This window comes from Leptonychotes weddellii, chromosome 1 (genome assembly GCF_054177405.1).
Source record: "Leptonychotes weddellii isolate Sample4059 chromosome 1, ASM5417740v2, whole genome shotgun sequence".
NCBI classification, from domain to species: Eukaryota; Metazoa; Chordata; class Mammalia; order Carnivora; family Phocidae; genus Leptonychotes; species Leptonychotes weddellii.
The window spans coordinates 4221827-4244284 of NC_138369.1; the positions used below are offsets into that span (position 1 = coordinate 4221827).

Consider the following 22458-nt stretch of genomic DNA (forward strand, 5'->3'; position numbering starts at 1 on the left):
ATTTCCTTTTGGGCTGAGAAAAAAGTTTTGGAACTAGATGAGGTGCTCATTGCATGACATTGTGAGTGGGCTGTCACCGAAATGTACGCTTAAATGGTTCATGGTTAGATTTTTTTTATTGTTGTAAAAGATACACAATATTTATCATTACATATACATACACAAAATGACATAAATATATATTTGATAAATATAAATACAAATTTATATAAATATTTGAATATCATATAAATAAAATAGAATATTTACCATTTTAACCATTTATAAGTATACAATTCAGTGGCATTAAATCCATTCACAATGTTGTGTACCCATTACTACTGTATCCAAAACTGTTCCTCATCCCCAACAGAAATTCTGTCCCCATGAAGCACAGACTCCCCACCCCCACCTCCAACCCCTGGCTCCCACCATCTACTTTCTGTCTCTGTGAATTTGCCTACTCTAGGGACCTCATATAAGTGGAATCCTATAATAATTGTCCATCTGTGTCTGGCTTATTTCACTGAGCATAACGTTTTCAAGGTTCATTCATGCTGTAGCATAAATCAAAATTTCATTCCTTTTTCTGGCTGAGTAATATTCCATCATATGTATATAATGCATTTCGTTATCAGTTAATGGTTAACTTTATGTTATATGAATTTTACCTCAGTAAGCAAGAATTCAAGGGTAGAGTTAGCTTCAGGTACAGCTTGATCTTTATCAGAAGAGGGTGTGGCTTACTGAGAGGGAGCTGGTGCCTTCTTTTTTCCCTTCTGGGCCAGTCCCCAAGTCAGATTGCCCAGGGCTCAGCTTCTCCCCTGTTCTGTTACGTTTCCTCCACCCCCATTTCTGTCTCTCTTCACAGTTCCTGTGCCTTAAGAACATCCGTACCTTTTTGTCTACCTGCTGTGAGAAGTTTGGCCTCAAGCGGAGTGAACTCTTTGAGGCCTTTGACCTCTTCGATGTGCAGGATTTTGGGAAGGTAAGCTGGTGCTGAACTTCCCATGAGCTGGGCACATAGAGCTGGAAGATTGGATTTCAGTCCATTTCCATGAACATTTCCATCAAGAAAGCTAAGTGTTGTTGGGGGAAGAACAGGTAAGTCAGACCAGGCAGTACACCAGGTGCAAAGAGCATGAGATATGGCAGCTGGGTTCCAGTCCCTGCTTTGCTACTTGCTGTGTGACCTCAGATTTGTGACCATGCCTCTCTGAGCCCTAGGTCCCTCCTTTCTAACACAGGAATAATACCATCCTATACTTTCTGAGTGGTTATAAGGATTGCATAGAAGAAGGCGATCGAGTGGTGGGTACTTAGTTAAGGGAACCCTGACCTACTCACATAGAGGAGTGGGAAGGTGGAGAAAATCCTGAATTAGGCTCCTAGGGGCGTGGAATCTAACCATAATATCTAGCCTCAGATATTGGAGTCTGAGGCTATGTTCTGGTGTGTGGGTGGGCAAGGGGCTTGCTGAGCATCCATGGCCTTTGTCACAGGTAATCTACACCCTGTCTGCTCTGTCCTGGACCCCTATTGCCCAGAATAAGGGGATCATGTGAGTAACCATTTGATCTGACATCCTTGGGTTGATCTGGCCCCAATGCTCCCCCTCCTGGAAGTGCCCCTCCCACCTAGCCCCCAGGCCTCTGGCTCATACCATCATGGCTCCTCCAGGCCCTTCCCCACTGAGGAGGAGAGTGTGGGTGATGAAGACATCTACAGCGGCCTATCTGACCAGATTGAGTGAGTGTGTGGGACCCCCACCCTGCTCTGGGGATCTGGGGGGACATGGCCCTGCCCTAGGGAGTCTGAGAGGACATGGCCCTGCCCTAGGGGGTCTGAGGGGACATGGCCCTGCCCTAGGGGGTTTGAGGGGGACATAGTCCTGCCCTAGGGGATCTGAGGGACATAGCCCTACCCTAGGGAGTCTGAGGGGGACATAAACCTGCCCTAGGGGGTCTGAGGGGACATAGCTCTGCCCTAGGGAGTCTGAGGGGGACATAACCCTGCCCTAGGGGGTCTGAGGGACATAGCTCTGCCCTAGGGAGTCTGAGGGGGACATAGCCCTGCCCTAGGAAGTCTGAGGGGGACATAGCCCTGCCCTAGGGAGTCTGAGAGGACATGGCCCTGCCCTGTGGTGGGGGGGGAGGAGTCTGAGAGGACATGGCTCCGCCCTGTGGATCTGAGGGAACATGAGTTTGAGTTGGGAGGGACCCGAGGGGTTCCTGGCCTGCGGGATCCAGTGGCCCTGACTGACTCCACACTCCGCAGCGACACGGTGGAGGAGGATGAGGACCTGTACGACTGTGTGGAGAATGAGGAGGCGGAGGGTGATGAGATCTATGAAGACCTCATGCGCTCGGAGCCTATGCCCATGCAGGTGCGTGGGGCGGAGTGTGGTGTCTGCGCGGGCGTATGGGCTGGTGGGGGAGGCAGGCCCGGGCTCCCCAACACCGACCTGTCCTCCCCATTCTCAGCCCAAGATGACAGAGTATGACAAGCGGTGCTGTTGCTTGCGGGAGATCCAGCAGACGGAGGAGAAGTATACGGACACGCTAGGCTCCATCCAACAGGTGCGGTGCTCCGACCCAACCTCTGGCGGGTGCATCCGCATGCGCATGCGCGGGAGCTGGGCGGGCAGGTGCACATCCACCCGTGTGGTGGCCTCTGGGCCACGCCTGAGAAGCCCCCTGTGTCCCAAGCGGGCCTGGGGCTCTTCTCCGTCCTCATTGCTTTGTGTTTCTTCATCTCTCTTCGTCTCTGCTTTTCTCTTTCATCCTGTCTCCTGTGTTGATCTGTCTCTCTTTCCCTCTGGGTCTCTCCTTAATTCTTCCTCTGTTTGTCTTTCTTTCCCTATGTTTGTCCCTTTATCCCTGTCTGTATCTGTTCCTGAATCCTCGTCCTGTCCGCCTGTCTTGATTATGTCTCTCCAACCTTCTGTTCCCTTCCTTTTGGCCATTGCTTTTTCAACTGCTTTATTGAGATGAATCCAATATACCATACGGCTCACCCATTTAATGGATACAGTTCAGTGGCTTTTGGTTTATTCACAAGGTTGTGCAAGCATCGCCACTGTTAATTTTAGGACATTTTCATCATCCGCCCCAAAGAAAATCCATACCCTTCAGCCATCACCCCATAAGCCCCCATCCTTCCCCAGTCCCTGGCAACTGTTAATCTACTTCCTGTCTCCGTGGATGAGCCTGTTCTGGGCGTGTCACACACGTGGACTCACACCCCGTGTGGCCTTCTGCGTCTGGTTCCCTCCCTGAGCGTCGTGGGCAGCGCATGTCGGCGCCTTGCTCGTATTCAGGGCTGATATTCCCGTGTGAGTGGACCACATCTTGTTATCCATGCATCCACTGATGGCCATTTGACTGATGGACATTTGGGGTGTTCCCACTTTCTGACTATTATGAACAACTGCTGCGAACAGCCAGGTACAGGTGTCTGTGTGGCCATTCTCCCTCTCTCTTTCTCTCCCAGTCGCTCTTTCTGTTTGTCTCTTTCTGACTCTGCCTCCTTGTCCCCATCTCTCTGGGACGGGGCTGGAGGGAGAGGTCTCCCCCTCCCTCACTCTTCTCTCCCCTCCCACAGCACTTCATGAAACCCCTGCAACGGTTCCTCAAACCTCAAGACATTGAGATCATCTTCATCAACATCGAGGTGAGCTGGCCAATCCCCAGTCCTCCTGGCCTCTGTCCAGTGGGGACAACCTACTGGCCCCACCTGTCTCTGGAGTGCAGGGGTTGGGATTTGAGCAACATAGGGCGGGAGGTGACCCATCTCCTGCTTGGGGTCCTGAGCCCTGGCCCTCACCCCTTCCTCCGAGTAGGACCTGCTTCGTGTGCACACTCACTTCCTAAAGGAGATGAAGGAAGCCCTGGCTGCCCCAGGTGCACCCACTCTCTACCAGGTCTTCATCAAATACAAGGAGAGGTGAGACCCAGCTGGCCAGCTCAGACCCCTGGAAGTCACCCTGTCCTGCTCAGGCAGGGCATTTGGGAGAAATTGCCCTCAGAGACTACTGGACAGGCAGGGCTCTTCCTTCTTTGCTCATGGGCAAGGGACTACCCATCTCTGGTTCAGTCACCAGCTCTGCCTCTTTTGAGCTGTGTGGTATTGGGAAACCACTTAACCTCTCTGTGCTTCTGCTGCCACATCTATTAAAGTCAGTGTGGCATAGGAACGTACCTCCTAGGGTGTGGCGAGGATTAAATAAATGATGCCTAAAGTGCTTAGCAAAGGGCCTGGCACGCAGCAGGTGCTCTGTAAGTGTTGGTTAAATGAATGAACATTGGAGAGACACTAGGCCAAGTGCTAAGAGCTTCTTATGCATTATCTCATTCAATGCTACAGTAGCTCCATGTGGGAGGTGCCACTGTTATGCCCATTTTACAGATGGGGAGACCAAGGCTCAGCATCACCCATCTGGGAAGAGGTGGGGCCCAGATTGACACCCAGATCTGCCTGACCGTGGTGCCGGCCACCATTACCCGGCCACCTGTCCTTCCCTCAGGTTCCTTGTCTATGGCCGCTACTGCAGCCAGGTGGAGTCGGCCAGCAAGCACCTGGACCGTGTGGCCGCAGCCCGGGAGGATGTGCAAATGAAGCTGGAGGTGGGGGCCCAGGCCACATCTGGGGGACTCTCTTGCTCCTTCCCAAGGCCCCAGGGGCAGCGGGGAGGGGACTGAGCTCATGGTGCCACTTTCTGCAGCAGCCCGGCCAGTGACCTGCCCGCTGAGGGTTTGGGGAGGGAGGTACTGACCAGCCGAGTGGGAGAAATGGAGCAGGAGGAGGCGGGCAGGAGCACTGAGCCCTGACCCCAGCTGAACCCCAGCTCTGGACTCAGCCCTGACACCAAGCTGAGGTCCTGACCCCGAACTGAACTCTGACTCCAAACTGATCCCCAGGCCAGCGTGGGCTGAGCCCCAGCCTTGGCTGCTCAAGTCCAGGCTGAGCTTCAACTTTACACCGAGCCCCATCCTGGGCTGAGCCCCACCCTGGCCCAGTGTGTCTAGTGGAAGCACAGACAGGGCAGAGATGATGAGGAGTCACCTGTGTGTGTTGTATATCTGGCCTCGTTGGTATCCACTGTGGAGACCCTGCAGACCTGTCCCTCTCTCCCTCGCCAGCCCCACTCAGCTGGTGCGATCCTGGGCTTCTGCCCCAGGCAGTATTTGCCAGCCTTCCAGGAAATTCTTCATTATTTCCTTGGGGGAGATATGATGTTTCATGTTCTAGAAAAATCCACACCTGTCTGCACCTCATCTTGCTCATCTCTTTCTCTGACACCCCCCCCAGGAATGTTCTCAGCGAGCAAACAATGGGAGGTTCACCTTGCGGGACCTGCTGATGGTGCCCATGCAGCGGGTGCTCAAGTACCATCTCCTTCTCCAGGTGCGCGAGTGGGGGCCCCTAGGCGAGGGCTTGGCTTCTGTACCTCTCTGTGTCATAGGAGGGGGTGCGGCTGGCTTCCAGAGGCTGGGCTCTAGGACCCTCTGGGAGGAAGGGGGAAGCTGGCAGGCCAGGCTTGTCTGGAGGGCCCCCAAGAAGAGAGGGCAGGCCCAGGTGATGTCTGTCTCTGTGGGTCATGCAGGAGCTGGTCAAACACACGCAGGATGCGGTGGAGAAGGAGAGCCTGCGGCTGGCCTTGGATGCCATGAGGGTGAGTGGTCCCACACAGGTACACATGCATTCAAGGTAGCGCAGCCCAGGCACACGGTCACCCCCATGGGCAACCCCTCCTCTCATCAAGAGTGACATGACCATGTGACCAGTGAGTGATTCCCAGCATCCCCCTTGGGGACAGGACATGCTGGGGACACCCTCTCTACCCCTCCTACCAGCCCCTGGTGGGGGCTGACTCCCTATCCCCTGCCAGGTAGGGGACTGGGTGGGGTGGGCGGTCCAGGCTCACCACATGTCCCACCCCCAGGACCTGGCACAATGTGTGAACGAGGTCAAACGGGACAACGAGACACTGCGGCAGATCACCAACTTCCAGCTGTCCATTGAGAACCTGGTGAGGGGGTGGGACAGGGAGAGCCAGGGGTGTGGCCATGTGGGGAGGGTGTTTGGTGTTCCTCCTTGGTGGCCCCTTGCCAGACCCCCTTCCTGCTTCATAGGATCAGTCTCTGGCCCACTATGGCCGGCCCAAGATCGATGGGGAGCTCAAGATCACCTCAGTGGAGCGGCGCTCCAAGATGGACAGGTGGGCGGAGCCAACAGATAGAGGGTAGAGCCTGGGCAGGGGTGGGGACAGATTTCTAGTTATACCAGGGGGTGGAGCCTAGGTGGACAGGCCGGGCAGAATAGGTGTAGATGTGTGGGTGGAGCCAAGACCAACAGGTGCTGGGACCAGTACGGATCTTACTGGGTGAGGTCAGGATGGACAGACAGGCGGGCACTGCCAAGTTGGTCACAGAGGAGGAGAAGGGCAGGAATCCTAAATGGACAGCAGGGTGGAGCCAGGAAGGTGGAGGAGATCAGGCAGGGAGCTGGTGGGAGCCAGACAGAGGTACCTGACCCAGCTGCTCTCAGGTACGCCTTCCTGCTCGACAAAGCTCTGCTCATCTGTAAGCGCCGAGGAGACTCCTATGACCTCAAGGACTTTGTGAACCTGCACAGCTTCCAGGTTCGAGATGACTCCTCTGGAGATCGAGAAAACAAGAAGGTGGGCTCTGAGGCCAGAGCTGGGGTCCCCAGTGCTGGGAAGCCCCAGTGCAGCTTAAGGCTCTCCCCTTGACCTTTCAAATGCCAGTGTGTGTGTGTGTGTGACCTGAGTGTGTATATGCATGTGAGTGTGCGATTTTAGATTTATGGATGTGTATTTGGTTCTCCTGGGTAGACCCTTACAAAGGTACCCACCCATGCCTGGTTCTTCTGGGGGCAGAGAGGCTGTTTTGGCCTAACCCTGTTCCCCCCCCAGGGGTAGGGGTAAAGAGGGTGTGTGGTCCCACCCTCTGCAGAGCAGGTGCCTTCATTCTAAACCCCACTTCCCTGCAGTGGACTCACATGTTTCTCCTGATCGAGGACCAAGGTGCCCAAGGCTATGAGCTGTTCTTCAAGACACGAGAACTAAAGAAGAAGTGGATGGAGCAGTTCGAGATGGCCATGTGAGACACCCCCCCCACATCCTGTCCTCAGAGGACTCTGCATACAGGCACGGGCTGAGAGGCAATTCTGTGCTCCATTCTGAACCTCAGTTTCCTCATCTGGGAAATGGGAGGGATAGGCTTTTGATGTTGTCTGCATCGTCAGAATGCCAAGGTTCTGTGTGAGCTTCAGCCACCAGCCTGGACCCCTCTTCTTCCTCCTCCTTCTTTTTCTTTCTCTTCTTTTTTTTTTTTTAAATATTTTATTTATTTATTCATGAGAGACAGAGAGAGAGAGAGAGAGAAGCAGAGGGAGAAGCAGGCTCCCAAGGAGCAGGGAGCCCGATGCGGGACTCGATCCCAGGACCCTGGGATCATGACCTGAGCCGAAGGCAGACGCTTAACCATCTGAGCCACCCAGGCGCCCCCTTTTTCTTTCTCTTCTTGAGGTGAAGTTCATGTAACAGAAATTTAGCTATTTTAAAGTGCATGGTTCAGTGGCATTTAGTACATCACAGTGTTGTGCAACCATCACCCTGTCTAGTTCCAGAGCATTTTCATCCTCTCAAAAGGAAACCCTGCAGCCACGAAGCAGTCACTCCCATTCCCCCTGCTCCCAGCCCCTGGCAACCACCAGTTTGCTTTCTACCTCCATTCATGTTCATAGCAGCACTATTCACAATAGCCAAAAGGTGGCAACAACCCAAATGCCCATCAGTGGACGGATGGAGAGGCACAGTATGGTTTATGCAACGTATCCAATATGGCTCTGATGCATGCAAGTGGCAGCATGTATCCGTACTTCATACCCTTGTGTGGCTGAATACTATTCCACTGCATGGGATTCTCTCCCCTCTCCAGCTCCAACATCTACCCTGAGAACGCTACTGCCAATGGGCATGACTTCCAGATGTTCTCCTTTGAGGAGACCACCTCCTGCAAGGCTTGCCAGATGCTGCTGAGGTGGGCGTATGGGAGGATGGGCCTGGGGCTTGGGCTTGGGCAGCTCTACTCCTTAGAGGGGCTCCCCCAGCCATCTGTCCCCTGAACTGGGAGGTGGGAGGCTCTCCTTTGAGCTTCAGCTCCCCCATCTCTTTCCTGCCCTCAAGAGAACCCAAGGGGACCCTTGGCAAAGTGATCAGCTGTGTCTGTTCGACATCACTGACTTCCCTTTATCTGGTCTTGCTGTCCCAGAGGCACCTTCTATCAGGGATACCGTTGTCATCGGTGCCGGGCACCTGCACACAAGGAGTGTCTGGGACGGGTCCCTCTGTGTGGCCGACATGGGCAAGGTACCAGTGGGACAGAGGGTGGGAGGTGGCCCTGGTTCTGCATGGGGGATTTCCCATCCTCACTATTTCCTTTTCCATCCCATAGATCTTTCAGGAACTATGAAGAAGGTAAGACCCCAATGCTCCTTTTTCTGCATGGAAAATCATGGGGGATAAGGATGGTTGGGCATGGCCCTTTGCTGGGTGCTCACATAGGGGCTGAGGAGGACCCAGGCTGGGCCCAGGTAGCCACGCTTGCTTTCTTGGTCTCTCCCTCCAGGATAAGCCACATCGCCGGGCTCAGGACAAAAAGAGGAATGAGCTGGGTGAGTCCGAGGGGGGTGGGGCAGGAGGAAATCCAGTCTTTGCTTCAGATCTCAACAATTATATTATTGACAACATAGTGTCCTGTTTATAAAGCTGTGATCCATTTGTTCCACTCCTAGAAGCCTGAAAGGAATTTAAAAATAACCAACTCAAATTCTTTACTTGCTTTGCTCAAACCCTAGGAAGAGAATGTAGCACCCCTTGCTAAGGTACTCTCTCTCTTACCATCCACTTTTCTTGTCCACTGACCCTTTTTTCTTTCTCTCTCACAGGCTCCTTCTCTAGCCTTAGTCAACTAGGCACACCTCTGACTGTTCTCCTCTCCTCTCCTCTTGATTCCGTGCCGCAGAATCTTACTATGATATGTGGTTTCAGCAAAATGCCCTCCACCTGGAGGATGGGGAAGCAGAGGACACGGATTCTTTTTAGCCCAGTGGCAGGGGAGAGAGGCTGGACTCATTCCTATGTTAATGTATTTTGTGGAATCACAGCCGTGCTGGGTGATTTGTGTTTACATCTAGCGGATACGTCATCTGGGGCAAAGGATGACTAAAACACCTGTGCTTCTTGTCCTCTGGAAGCTCTCAGATCGGTGGTGGGGGACAGACTTTCATGGTGGGCGAAGTAGAGGGTTTTCTGGAGCATAAAACTGAGGGACCTGACAAATCTGAGCCTTCAGGGAAGGCTTCTCAGAGGAGGAGGCATTTAGGTGGATGTTCGATGGATGAGGAGGAGTTAAGCAGATGAGGAGGAGGGTTGTTCTAGGCAGAGGGAACAGCATGTGCAAAGGCTAGGAGGCAGGGAGGTCCAGGCTTCACTGAACATGTGAGAACAGTTTGGTGCGGCTGGTGGAAGTAAACCCTTTGCTCATAGTCATACAGAGTCAGTGTAAAGACCCAGATTTCATATCTACCTATCCCTAGCTATCTGTATTCACATATAGATGTCACCATATAAAGATCTACAGATGTCTATAATCTAGATCGATAGGTAGATAGATATATCAGGTTTATTTGAAATGGTAAAAAATTAGAAACAACTTAAATGATCTCAATAGGAGGAATGTATATATCATTATATGTATATGTATTGTATAATCAGTTTTATACAAAAAATATATATCAGCTTTATTTGTTTTTGTTTTTGTTTTTTTTTTAAAGATCCTATGTATTTGTCAGAGAGGGAGAGTGAGAGAGAGAGAGAGAGAGAGCACACAAGCAGGGGGAATGGCAGGCAGACGGAGAAGCGGGGTCCCCGCTGAGCCAGGAGCCCGATGTGGGACTTGATCCCAGGACCCTGGGATCATGACCTGAGCTGAAGGCAGACGCTTAACCGACTGAACCACCCAGGCATCCCTTTATTTGTTTTGTTTTGTGTTTTTTTTAAAAAGATTTTATTTATTTATTTAAGAGAGAGAGACACAGAGCACAAGCAGGGGGAGCGTCAGAGGGAGAGGGAGAAGCAGGCTCATGCTGAGCAGGGGCCTGACGTGGGGCTTGATCTCAGGACCCCGGGATCATGACCTGAGCCAAAGGCAGACCCTTAACCGACTGAGCCACCCAGGTGCCCCAACTTTATGTGTTAAAAACTAGAAGTGACCCAAATGTCCTCAATAGGGGGAAATACATATAAGTGTATGTATATCTATTATATATATGTTCATATTTATGCATATCATATATATGTGTTAATATGCACATTTATACATACCCATTATATATATACTTTTTATTAAGATAGAAAATACATACTGTAAGATGTATAATGTGAACACATCTTAACTCTATGGCTCCATGAATTTCTATCCCAGTCACTGCCATGCAGATCAAGGTATAGAACGTTGAACTGAATTCTAGAACTACACAGTCCAATACAAATTAAAACTAGTTTAAATAACTTGAAACTCCTGTATTCAGCCACCCTAGTCACAGTGCATGTGCTCAATAACCACCTCTGGCTAATGACCGCCCTACCAGACAGCACAGACTGTTGAACATCTCCACCACACAGAAAGTTTTCCTGGACAGTGCTGCTGGTCAGTACCCACCTGGCTCTCAGAGGGGACTGCTCTTAGACCTCTGTCACCATAGATGAGTTTTGCCTTTCTTTGAACTGCACAAAAATGAAATCATGTGGTGTGTCCTCTTCCCGCATCTGGCTTCTTTAAGCAGCATGATGTTGGTGAGACTCCCAGTTTGTTCATTGCTGCATAGTATTCCATTGTATGATTCTATCACACTCAGTATATCCATTTTATTTAGGACATTGGGTTGTTGCCAGTTTTGGGCTTTTGTGAAGAAAGTTTGTCTAGGACTTTCGGTGGACACGAGCATTCGTTTCTCTTGGTCACATACACCTGAGTGCAATTGTCGGGACACAAGCTAGATACCTATTTAGCTTTGGGAGATACTGCCAGAGAGTTTTCCCACGTGGACTCCCACCAGCAATGTAGGAGAGTTCTACATGCTCCATATCCTCACCACCACTTGGTGCTGTCAGTCCCTAATTTTTGCCTTCCCGGTGGGCAGTGAGACTCAGGTGTGAACATCTCTGACCACCAATCACACCGAGCCACCACCTTCTCTCCCTCCAGGCCTGCCCAAGATGGAGGTGTGTCAGGAATACTACGGGCTTCCTCCACCCCCTGGAGCCTTTGGACCTTTTCTACGGCTCAACCCTGGAGACATTGTGGAGCTCACCAAGGCTGAGGCCGAACAGAACTGGTGGGAGGTATAGGCTGGGCTGTGGGAGTGATGGAGAAGGACCTGAGTGTGGGGTCATGGGTGTAGGCAGTCCCGGGAGGTGACTCTGGCAGGGGAGGCTGGTCTGGAGGAGGCATCTGGGGAGGATGGTAAACATGGGGATTTCTAGGGCTGGCCTGGCCCTTCTGAGCTGGCTGTCTTCCCAGGAAGTTGATAGTAGCTGGCACTCCATGGGTCATGCAGGTGCAGAGAGATAGATGGACAGACAGAGTGGCCACTGGGTATAAAGTTCAGTGTGCATGCATGCGTGCGCGCGCACACACACACACACACACACACACACGCATGAATGCCTATAACCTCTCTGTCCATGTCTTTGCCTCCTGGCTTTTTAGGGCAGGAATACGGCTACCAATGAAGTTGGCTGGTTTCCCTGTAACAGAGTCAAGCCCTACGTGCATGTGAGTGCCTCAAATCTGGATGTAGTGAGGGCAAGGGGGTCCAGAGAAGGTCCTGCGGGGGTAGGAAGCCTTGGGGTGATACCCCTGAGATAGGGAGGGGCTGCCCATCATGGCAGGTCATTCCCGAAATCTGTGTTCTGCCTAGTTTGCCTACTGAGCCCAGAGTGGGGGCCACACAGAGAATGATGACCAGTCCTTTCCCCCTTGATTCTTCTTGTATGAAGGTCCTCTCCCTCGTAAAGGAGAAGGAGCAGGGGCCCAGAAGGCTGGCCAGTCCCTGCTTCCTTCAGAGACAGCGAATGTTGTCCCATCTGGGGGGTGGCCACTCACGTCTCCTGGCCCAGCTCCTGTGGACACACCTGCCCACACTTTGCCCGCCTCTGTTCTTCAGTGTCCTCTGCTCACCTGACCACCTTGTTCTCTGATGACCTCAGATTTTTCCCACTCTCCCCAGACCTCCCTCCCTCATGGTAGATGCCCCTCTGCCTGCTTCACAGCCCAAATAGGAACCTGCAGAGGGAAATTCTCTCCTGTTCTGTTGCTTTAATTTTGTATCATTTCAGACTTCCAGAAAGGTTGCTAGAATAATGCAAAGAACTCCAAATAGCCTTTCCCCAGATCCACAAGCTGTCAACATTTTGTCCTATTTGCTCTCTCATTTGCTCTTTCTCTGCACATTTTATTTTAAAAATTCATATTATTTTTTTCTTGAGACATTTAAAAGTTTACAGACATATTTTCCTTTCACCCCTAAATACATTCTAAGAATAAGAACCTTTTCTTAAATAACCATAGCATGATTTTAACAACCATGAATTTGACACTTGACATTGACATTATACTGTGATTAAATTTATAGTCCATATTTAAATTTTGACAGTTTCCCCCAAAATTATCTTTTAGAGATTTTTTTCTTTTTTGGCCTGGGGTCTTCCAGGTTTCTCCACTGTGGAGTTACATTATACATTTCCAACTTCATGGTTCTGTCCAAGTTTATTCGCAGATGTTCTACTGTAAGGACTAGCAGTCTCCTAATCAATCAATTAATTAACCTACCTAGCAATTAGTCATCTATGTATCTAATGATCATCTGTGTATCTATCTGCGTCTTTGCGTATCCATTAATCATTTATATATCAATCTATGTATCAAGCATCTATGTATCTGCGTAGCTGGGTATCTGTCTATCTGCCAATAGGTCAGGTATGTATGCATGCATGTATCTCAGGAAATGCCCGTGGATTCTTGCTTTAAAATTGTCCCAGCTTTGGCCAGTGGGAGCCCTATCAGCCTGGCTCATCTGTTCTTTTGATGTGTCCCTATTATTCTCTGAGGTCTTCCTTATTTTCTGGCGTAATACCAGACTTACCTTGTACTTCCCATGCCCCAGTCTTGGAATCAACCCTTTTCCCAAGGAGCCCTGGTCCTTTCAGGGGGACATGGCATTCAGAAGCCAAGATCTGGACATCTCTCTAGTTTCTGCTTCCAAATGTACTGCCTTCTTAAAGCTACACCCATCCTAGCCTCCTCCTCTCCCAATACAATGAAGGCTCTGAGAAAAAATAGAAAAAAATGACAATTCTCCTTTCAACTCAAGGATTCCATGCTCCTGGAACCACCTACCTTGCAAGAAACTACTTTGTTCTCTATGTGCCTCTCTGGAGATTCTTAGTGCACATACAAGTAGATACAAATACGGATTCTCATTTCCCCCATGATAGATTCAAAAGATTTGATATTCACTGTTATGCAGCCTTCCCCTCTGCCCCCACCCCTTAATATATCTTGGGATCTTTCCATGGCACTGTACGTAGACCATTTTATTCTTTTTTCCCTTTAAAAAATTGAGGTGAAATTTGAAAAAACATAAACCATTTTATTTATTTATTTATTTATTTATTTATTTATTTATTCATGAAAGTCAGAGAGAGAGGCAGAGGCAGAGGGAGAGAAGCAGGCTCCCCGCCTAGCAGGGAGCCCGATGTGGGACTCGATCCCAGGACCCTGGGATCATGACCTGAGCCGAAGGCAGACGCTTAACCATCTGAGCCACCCAGGTGCCCCAACATAAACCATTTTAAAGTACACACTTCAGTGGTACACTTTGCAATCATTTCATTTACGTGAAACATCTAAAATAGGTAAATCCACAGGGAGAGAAAGCAAATTGGTGGTTCCCAGATTTTGGAGCTGGGGGGGGACTAGGGACTGATGTTTAATGGGTGATGTGTATGGGTTTTCTTTTGGGGTGATGTTTTGGAACTAGATAGATTATTCCTCATTCTTTTTATTGTTAGTATTTTTAAATTATGGTAAAACACACATAACATAAAATTTACCATTTTAACCATTTTTGAGTGTACAGCTTGGTGGCATTAGGTACATTCACACTGTTGTACAACCGTTCCCACCATCCTTTGCCAGAACTCTTTTCATCTTGCAAAGCTGAGACTCTGTCCCCATGAAAGAGTAACGCCCCTCCCTTTTCCCCAGCCCCTGGCTCCCACCATCTACTTTCTGTCTCTATGACTTTGACTCCTCTAGGTACCTCAGGTAAATTGTGTTGGTCCTTTTGAGAATGGCCTTTGCACTGAGCCTAATGTTTTCAGGGTTCATCCATGTTGTAGCAGGTGTCAGAATGGCCTTCTTCTTCAAGGCTGAATAATATTCCATTGTGTGGACATACCACACTTTGTTTACCTGTTCATCTCTTGATGGGCACACACCTTTTGGCTATCATAGATAATGTTGCTATGAACATGGATGTATAACTATCTCTTTGAATTCCTGTTTTTAATTCCCTTGTGTAGATACCCAGAAGAGGAGTCACTGGGTCATATGGTAATTCTATTTTTAGTTGTTGAGAAACTGTCATCTGTTTTCCTTAGCAGCTGTATCATTTTACATTTCTGCTATAAGATTTCCAATCTCCCTATAACCTTGCCAACACTTGCTATCTTCTGTTTTTTTGTTTTGTTTTGTTTTGTTTATTTTTACAGTAACCATCCTAAAGTGGTGGAAGCGAGCACCTTTGCATTTATTCAGACCATGGGTTGGGCTTTCTGTAAATATATAATACAGATTTTCATCTTTGCAGGTCAGAGGCTCTCTTTGTGACCTCTTACCTCTGCCAGAGAAGTGCAAAAGCAGCCTCAGTGTGTAAACGAGAGGGCATGACTATGTTCCAATAAAAACTTGATTTGTGGACCTTGGCATGTGAATTTCATCCCATCTTCACATGCCAGGCAATATTATTCTTCCTTTAATTTTTGTCAACTATTTAAAAACATAAAATCCATTCTTGGCTTGAGGGTCATGCTAAAACAGGTGCCTGGACAGCCCCTGTTGGAAGTGGACGGGTCTCTTGGTGAACAGCACGGTGCTTGGCGCTCAGTAAATGATGGTGGAATGAATGATAGTAGATGATAACAAATGAATGGAGTGCCCTGCCAACCTGGGTTCTTGATCCTAAGTCCCAGTCTCTGTCTGTGTCCCCAGGGTCCCCCTCAGGACCTGTCCGTTCATCTCTGGTGAGTAGAACTACCTTTCTTATTTTCAGCTTGAGGCCCTCTGGGGTGGGTTCCCAGGTTGGGCGTGGAGGGGCCTCCAAACTAACTGCTTATTTATTTTTTAAACTCTGGGTATTGACTGCTGGATTGAGCCCTGTACCCGGGGCTGCTGAAGAGCGAGCAAGCGAAAGAGAGTCCCTGACTCTGGGAGATTAGGGTCTCCCTGGAAGGAAAATGATGGTGGGGATGGTAACGGCAGCCCCTCCCTCCTGCTTTTGAACACCTATTGCAGGTAGAACAGTGAAGGGTAGAGGTTTACAGTGTTGCTTCTGGAGCCCACTGACCTGGGTTCAAATGCTGAGTCCCACATTTCCCAGCTGTGTGACCTTGTGCCGGTAACTCAACCTCTCTGGGCTTCAGCTCTCCTTTCTGGAAAATAGATTAATACCAACAATTATTTTGGGATTTTTTTAAAAACCCATTTATAGGGTTTTTTATAAGGCGTTAATGAGCTGTTACCTGTAAAGTTCTTAGTCCTGTGCCTGGCACACAGTAAGCCCTTTATTATCTGTGATTAGATTAGACCTGTTATTATTGTGGCCATCTTATTAGGACTACATTTCATCAATTCTAAAATGCACATTTTTTTTCATGTTTTAACATCTCTGACATTGGAATGGCTCTTACAGTCAATGGAAGATCAGTCTTCTGCCTAATTTTATGGGTAGGAGTTTTCATTTCATAATGGCCCGTGAAAGAACAGTGCCTTTTATAGTCGCCAGCGTCTTAGATGATATCACGTGGGATTGTTTTTTTGTCTCTTTTTTTTTTTTTAAAGATTTTATTTATTTATTTGACAGAGAGATAGACAGAAGAGCACAAGCAGAGGGAGTGGCAGAGGGAGAGGGAGAAGCAGGCTCTGCACTGAGCAGGGAACCCGATGCGGGACTCGATCCCAGAACCCTGAGATCATGACCTGAGCCGAAGGCAGATGCTTAACCATCTGAGCCACCCAGGCGCCCTCACGTGGGATTGTTTTTAATGAGTGTTGTGTCAGCACTTTAACGAGCACTTTGAATTCTCGTAAAAACCCTTTGCTTTTCTTCCTCCCTTTCGGCAAAAGAAGGAGGAAACCAAGGCTTAGAGGGGGGAAGTGATTTGTTCAGTGTCACGCAGTGAGGAAGCGATGGAGACAGGATGGAACCCATCTGCCCCGACTCCAGACTCCAGAGCCAGACCTTGCTGCCCCTCGAGAGTCAAAGTAACACAAGGGGCATAATAACGCTCGCATTTCCTGAGCGGACGAGGGGCATCGGCTGCGTTACTGCCAGTGGTCAGAAACGTCGCTCTGTATGTCTGGGGGGCATTTTTAACTTCCTCTTTGCAGAAGAGGAAATCAGGGCTCTGAGTGGCAAAATCAGTTCCTGAGGTCACAGAGCCAGGTTTCAGACCCCATCTCCACCCTCCCCTGCGGGGATGGGGTCATCACGCCTGGAACTGGGTGACTCATTTCGGGTGCAAGATTTAAGGGGGCGCCAAAACCCCAGGGATCAAGGTCCATGCTATTTCAAGGCAGCAGTTAAAATAATCAAAAGCGAGGCAAACGGGGGCGCCCCGCTGGCTCAGTTGGGAAGCATGCAACTCTTGATCTTGCGGTGGGGGGGTTTAAGTCCCTCGTTGGGCATAGAACTTACTTAATTAAAAAAAAAAAGCAAGGCAAAATCCATGATAAGCAAAACATCAGAACTGTAAATAAAGACAGGATCTGACAGGGCTGGGGGTAGAAAGAGGTGATGTGGTGAGCCCCCAGGTACGGAGTCAGGTCTTGCCTTTATTTAAAGCCTTGACGTTTTGTTCACCTTGGATTTTTTTTGCATTAATTTTTAAAAACTGAGTTGAAATCCACATAACATACAATTAACTGTTTAAAGTGGCATTTATATTCATACCTGTATTTCTATTACATGTTTACATGTATATATCATAGTTATATTTTACCTCAAATTAAAATATGTTATTTATGTTACATATTTACATTTGCAGCATAAATACATTCATGTTCACCTTTATCTATCGTCTATAATTACATATGATCTATAATTAGCATATATATGTTATGTATTTACATTTATAGCACAATACATTCATGTTTGTATTTATATCATCCATAATTGTGATTTTCTATAGTTAATATATATTATTTATGTTACATATTTATGTCCAGCATAAATATATATATATATATATATTTTTAAAGATTTTATTTATTTATTTGAGAGAATGAGAGAGAGCAAGCACATGAGAGGGGGGAGGGTCAGAGGGAGAAGCAGACTCCCCGCCGAGCAGGGAGCCCGATGCGGGACTCGATCCAGGGACTCCAGGATCATGACCTGAGCCGAAGGCAGTCGCTTAACCAACTGAGCCACCCAGGCGCCCCAGCATAAATATATTTATATCCAGTGGCATTTAGTACATTCTCAAGGTTGCGTGGCCATCACCAGTAAAACTCCAGAACATTCCATCCCCCCAAAGGAAAGCCCGCCCCCATTAGCGGTCACCCCCAGCCCCCCCAGCCCCTGGCACCCACCTCTAACCCCTTCCCGTCCGTGGATGAGCCTGTTGTGGACAATTCACGCACATGGAACCACACACAGTGTGGCCTTCTGTGTCTGGTGCCCTCTCTGAGTGTCGTGGGCTCAGGGTCCGTCCACGGGGCGGTGCGTGTGGGCGCCTCGCTTCTTGTATGGCTCTTTGGCAGTCGTTTTGGTTTTTAAAAGTATTGCATTAAAATACTCCTTACTTCATTTGCTATCACGTATCTTGATGGTGGAGTGTTTTGCTCCCTCTTCACAGTTTGTACCTGGGGCTGGTGTCTCACTCTCCTCACCCAGTTTCTGTCCTGGTGACCGTGGAGACGGGCGAACTGTGGGGACTCAGTAAATGCCCATCCAAGCAATGTCAAATTCCAGATTAAAGGGGAAAAAAACATGCTTTTTTACACTCACACTCTTGACCAAAATTGTGGGTTTTTTCCCCACACCCAAACAATTCTGTAATTCTTCCCTCTCAGCTGGGTGTCCTATAATTGAGTTCATTTCTGACACTACCCACCTGGAGATGGCATCAGACCTCACAGGTTAAGAGCTGGTTCACATCAGACTGCCCACACCTCAGGTGCTAATCTCAAGTCCAGCCTTCCAGGACTTCTGACCGACCTGCTGTAAATTGTAGGCTCCCACAACCACCGCCCTGGTTTGGATAATGCAGTAGGCACAAACTCCTAGAACTCAGGAAAACCATTTCTTTAGATTACAAGTTTATTATAAAAGGCCATGTCAGGGCTCAAGAATTCCTGTCTCCTTCAAGGTCCTTCTAGCAGGACTAAAACTCAAATTGCCACGAGACAGATTAATAGGAGAAAAATCAAATTTAATTTTGTATGTAAAGGGAATCCACAGAGAAATGGAAATCCCAAGACGGTCAGGCAAAAGGAGGCATATATGTCATTCCAAATTAAGGAGAAGGGGGCAAGGGTGTGGGATGTCAAAGGGAAGGAATGCACTTCACAGGAAGATGAAGAGGAGGAAATGTCTGGTACACAAATGTTTGCTGGGCCCCTGGGAAACTTTGGGGCACAGAGGATTTGATCAAACGGGCCTCGCTAAGTTCCTCCCAGCCCACCGCACCTCGTTCATAGCCTAATATAGGTATCTAGGGTGATGGTTGCTATCTTCCCGGAGCAGGTCCTCTGTCAGCATTCTGTTTAGGCAGCTGTGGGGGAGGTAGAGTTTTTCCTGAATCTGCTGGGTTTTGATTGCTTTTTTCTTATTTTTTAGATTTTATTTATTTGTCAGAGATGTAGAGAGAGAAAGAGAGAGCATGAGCAGGGGGACCTGCAGGCAGAGGGAGAGGGAGAAGCAGGCTCCCCGCTGAGCAAGGAGCCCCATGCGGGACTTGTGACCTGAGCCTAAGGCAGATGCTTCACCGAAGGAGCCACCCAGGCGTCCCGGGTTTTGATCGCTTTTTAACTCAAAATGGTCTTCATGCCAAAGTGGCCCATCTTGGAGCAGCAGCCTGCCCTGGGACTGTCACCAACTTAAAAATCACAGGCATGGGGGTGGTGTGGACCTCTCTCCTTGGTGTATCTTGACAGGTACGCCGGCCCCATGGAGCGTGCGGGGGCAGAAAGTATCCTCACCAACCGCTCGGATGGGACGTTCTTGGTGCGGCAGAGGGTGAAGGACACAGCAGAATTTGCCATCAGCATTAAGTAACTCCTCTGTCCCTGACCCCCTGTGACCTGGGCGCAGCAGGAGCCTGGGAGGAAGGGAATGTACAGTTACAATAGCCATCTCACTCCTTTTACTTGACGGACAGCCCACAAGAAAGAGATATGCTTCCCAGGCAGGCTCCAAAAGGCATTTAGCACATCCTAGCAAGAGGCAGAAATCCCACGTGGACCAACGCTCGCGGACCTCTTTGCTCATGCCTGTCTGTTGTGTGCAGCTTCTCACTCACGGTGACTCGTTTCCTGGTCGGTTTTATAATTTTGTCTTGTGATGTCCAGTGGGGCTTTCCCGCTGGGGATCTTGTGCTGCTTGGGTCTCCAGAGATTTTGCATTTGCTTCTGTTGATCACCAATGGGTTTTTTTTTTTTTCCAAGTTCAACATTTTAGGTTAATTCCTTAGTTTCCCCAGACTGTGCAGGTGGTTTAAGTTCAAACCCCAAACCTACATGAGAGCAGGCGTGAGGTTCTGAATTCTCAAGGGTGACTTTTCTGTTTGGGGTCTGAGACAGATACGCTTTCTTATGGTCCCCTGTGCGACGGGTGGTTTTTCTAGAGGATGTAGCATTTGATAGTCCAGGCTTATGGGGTGTGGGTGGGTCTCAGTGCTAACCCTCCACCTCCATGGGCCCAGTAGCTCATCCCATGTTTCTATGGGATCATCAAGGCATAAGCTACTTGGTTAGCAAGATCAGCAAACCCCGTAGGGTTCACTCAGTGAGCTCAGTTTTAGTTTCAACCTCAATTTTGGCCTCTGGGGATTTCCCTTTACTTTTTTGAGAGCTCAGCATTTTTTGTTCTCATCCTTTCTTGTTTTCTGTAGTCAGATTTTTTGGGGGGGGGGGGCGCCAGTTATCTAGTTTTCCATGTTGACAGAAGTGAATATCTCTTCCATGTCCTTACTAGTCTGTGGCTCGCCATGTTAGTGGAAATGGGTCCCTTTTCCCATCCTGTAAATCCTAGGTCCTCCATCTTGGGGGAAGCACAGATCTTATCCTCTCTATTCTAGACCATGGCTTTCTTTGCAAGACCTTTGTGACTTCTCAACAACCCTCTGAATCAGGGTGTGGGGTTGTGTAGCCCGGGGGCTGAGACTTGGCAGGGGACGAGCTTGGGTCCCCAGCCTCAGGGCTCTGTGACCATCTGGGCCCCTCTCTCACTTCTTCCAGGTATAATGTTGAGGTCAAGCATATTAAAATCATGACAGCGGAAGGACTGTACCGGATTACAGAGAAGAAGGCTTTCCGGGGCCTTACGGTAAGGGCCAATCTACCTCAACCCCAGCCTCCCAGAATCTAGGAGAATCTAGCCCTCCCTGAAGCTCCATCTTGGGACACCCCCTTTCCCACACCCAGAGCAGTCCCTCCAAGAGCACTATGGAGCAACGGGCTTTAAACTCATTCCCCTAATGGCTGATGATGATGATGATGATGATGGTGATGATGATGATGATGAATAACAGCAGTGAGCATTTACTAAGCACTTACTGAGTGCCAGACATGCTCTGGATAGGACTCCAGCGAATCCCCTGGACTCACTGTGGGAGGTTCTATTTCACACACAGATGAAACTGATGTTCTGTCCTTTTTTAGTATCACAGAAGAGCAGAGCTGTTTCTGTCAGACAGCAAGGCTTAGCTTTGCCTCATCTGTTCAATGGTCTTTTCACTGCGAATTCAAACGCCTTTCAAGTGTTTCTGCTTCTGTTTGGTGCCCTGTAGTTTTGGGAAAACTTTTAGACATTTTAAATCCCATTGGTCTAAGGCACATGGATTTTACCTGTGGTCCTTGGATCCTTGAGGAGCTTTGAGTCCTCTGGAAAAAGATACAGAATTTTGCACATAGCTGCATGTATTAGGAGGTGAGTGTCTCAGATTTCCCTTGATTCTCAAACAGATCCTTGACTCCCTGAAAGGTTAGGGACTGTTAATTTATTCCACAATTTTTTTGTCCACCAAACTTGATTCTGAAAAATTTTCCCCTCATTTTTTTATTTCTGAAAAATTTCCAAAAAGTTACTGGAATAGTGAAATGAACATCTGTGAATCTATCACTTACTAATTGTTACTGTTCTGCTTCTTTTGTGCCCTGTCAATCCCTCCCCCCTGACACACATTTATTTTGCCCTATGTAAGAATAAGTTGCAGGCATCTAGACCGTTCACCCAAAAATACTTTAGCATGAATATCCAAAGAGCCAAGACATTCTTGTACCTCACTACAGTATCATTATTACGTTCAGGAAATTGAGCATTGATGCAAAATTATTACGTAATATACAGTCTATTTTCCAAACTCCTGATTGCCCCCAAAAGTATACCTTTTATAGCTCTTTTTTCATGTAGGATATAATCAAGGATCACACATTGCATTTAGTTTTTATCTCCTTAGTCTCTTTTCATTTGTAATAGATTGCCAGCCTTTTTAAAATCTTTTTTTTTCTTTTGGTCTTTCATGATACTGGCATTTTTGGAGTCTAGAACGCTAAACCATGAGACATTTTGTCTTGTCTTAGCTACTACACTCTACTGCCCCTCCCCCGGGGGACTGTATTCCCGATCTGCCCCTTTCCAGATGTGGGACCCTGGATGAGGAACTTGGCCTCTCTGTGACCTGGTTTCTCCATTTATAAAATGGGAGAATTATGAATGTATTCACCTTTCATGATTATTAGGAGATTTTGATGCTGTGTGATTGCACACTGACCAGCACATAGTAGGTGCTGAATAAGCAGAATTTATTATTATTATTATAGTAATTAATTATAAAAATAAGTCTCTTGACACCCACAGTGGGGGTTGATTTTGGTGAGCTGGTTATCA

The 22458-nt window shown here is 48.4% G+C and overlaps 1 protein-coding gene across 2 annotated transcripts in view; it reads left to right on the forward strand.

Moving 5' to 3' along the window:
- The window catches only part of VAV1 (vav guanine nucleotide exchange factor 1), a 50037-nt gene that overhangs the window by 23782 nt on the left and 3797 nt on the right, over window positions 1-22458 (forward strand). For both annotated transcript variants that reach the window (XM_081808375.1, XM_081808316.1), the window contains exons 2-24: window positions 851-967; window positions 1482-1540; window positions 1660-1728; window positions 2257-2365; window positions 2463-2558; window positions 3583-3651; window positions 3821-3924; window positions 4505-4604; window positions 5290-5385; window positions 5585-5653; window positions 5924-6010; window positions 6114-6199; window positions 6529-6661; window positions 6994-7103; window positions 7944-8045; window positions 8277-8374; window positions 8460-8482; window positions 8634-8679; window positions 11274-11410; window positions 11778-11843; window positions 15342-15373; window positions 19506-19622; window positions 20808-20895. In XM_081808375.1, the coding sequence (XP_081664501.1) occupies window positions 851-967; window positions 1482-1540; window positions 1660-1728; window positions 2257-2365; window positions 2463-2558; window positions 3583-3651; window positions 3821-3924; window positions 4505-4604; window positions 5290-5385; window positions 5585-5653; window positions 5924-6010; window positions 6114-6199; window positions 6529-6661; window positions 6994-7103; window positions 7944-8045; window positions 8277-8374; window positions 8460-8482; window positions 8634-8679; window positions 11274-11410; window positions 11778-11843; window positions 15342-15373; window positions 19506-19622; window positions 20808-20895 (2013 nt within the window). The remainder of the gene's footprint in view (window positions 1-850; window positions 968-1481; window positions 1541-1659; window positions 1729-2256; window positions 2366-2462; window positions 2559-3582; window positions 3652-3820; window positions 3925-4504; window positions 4605-5289; window positions 5386-5584; window positions 5654-5923; window positions 6011-6113; window positions 6200-6528; window positions 6662-6993; window positions 7104-7943; window positions 8046-8276; window positions 8375-8459; window positions 8483-8633; window positions 8680-11273; window positions 11411-11777; window positions 11844-15341; window positions 15374-19505; window positions 19623-20807; window positions 20896-22458) is intronic.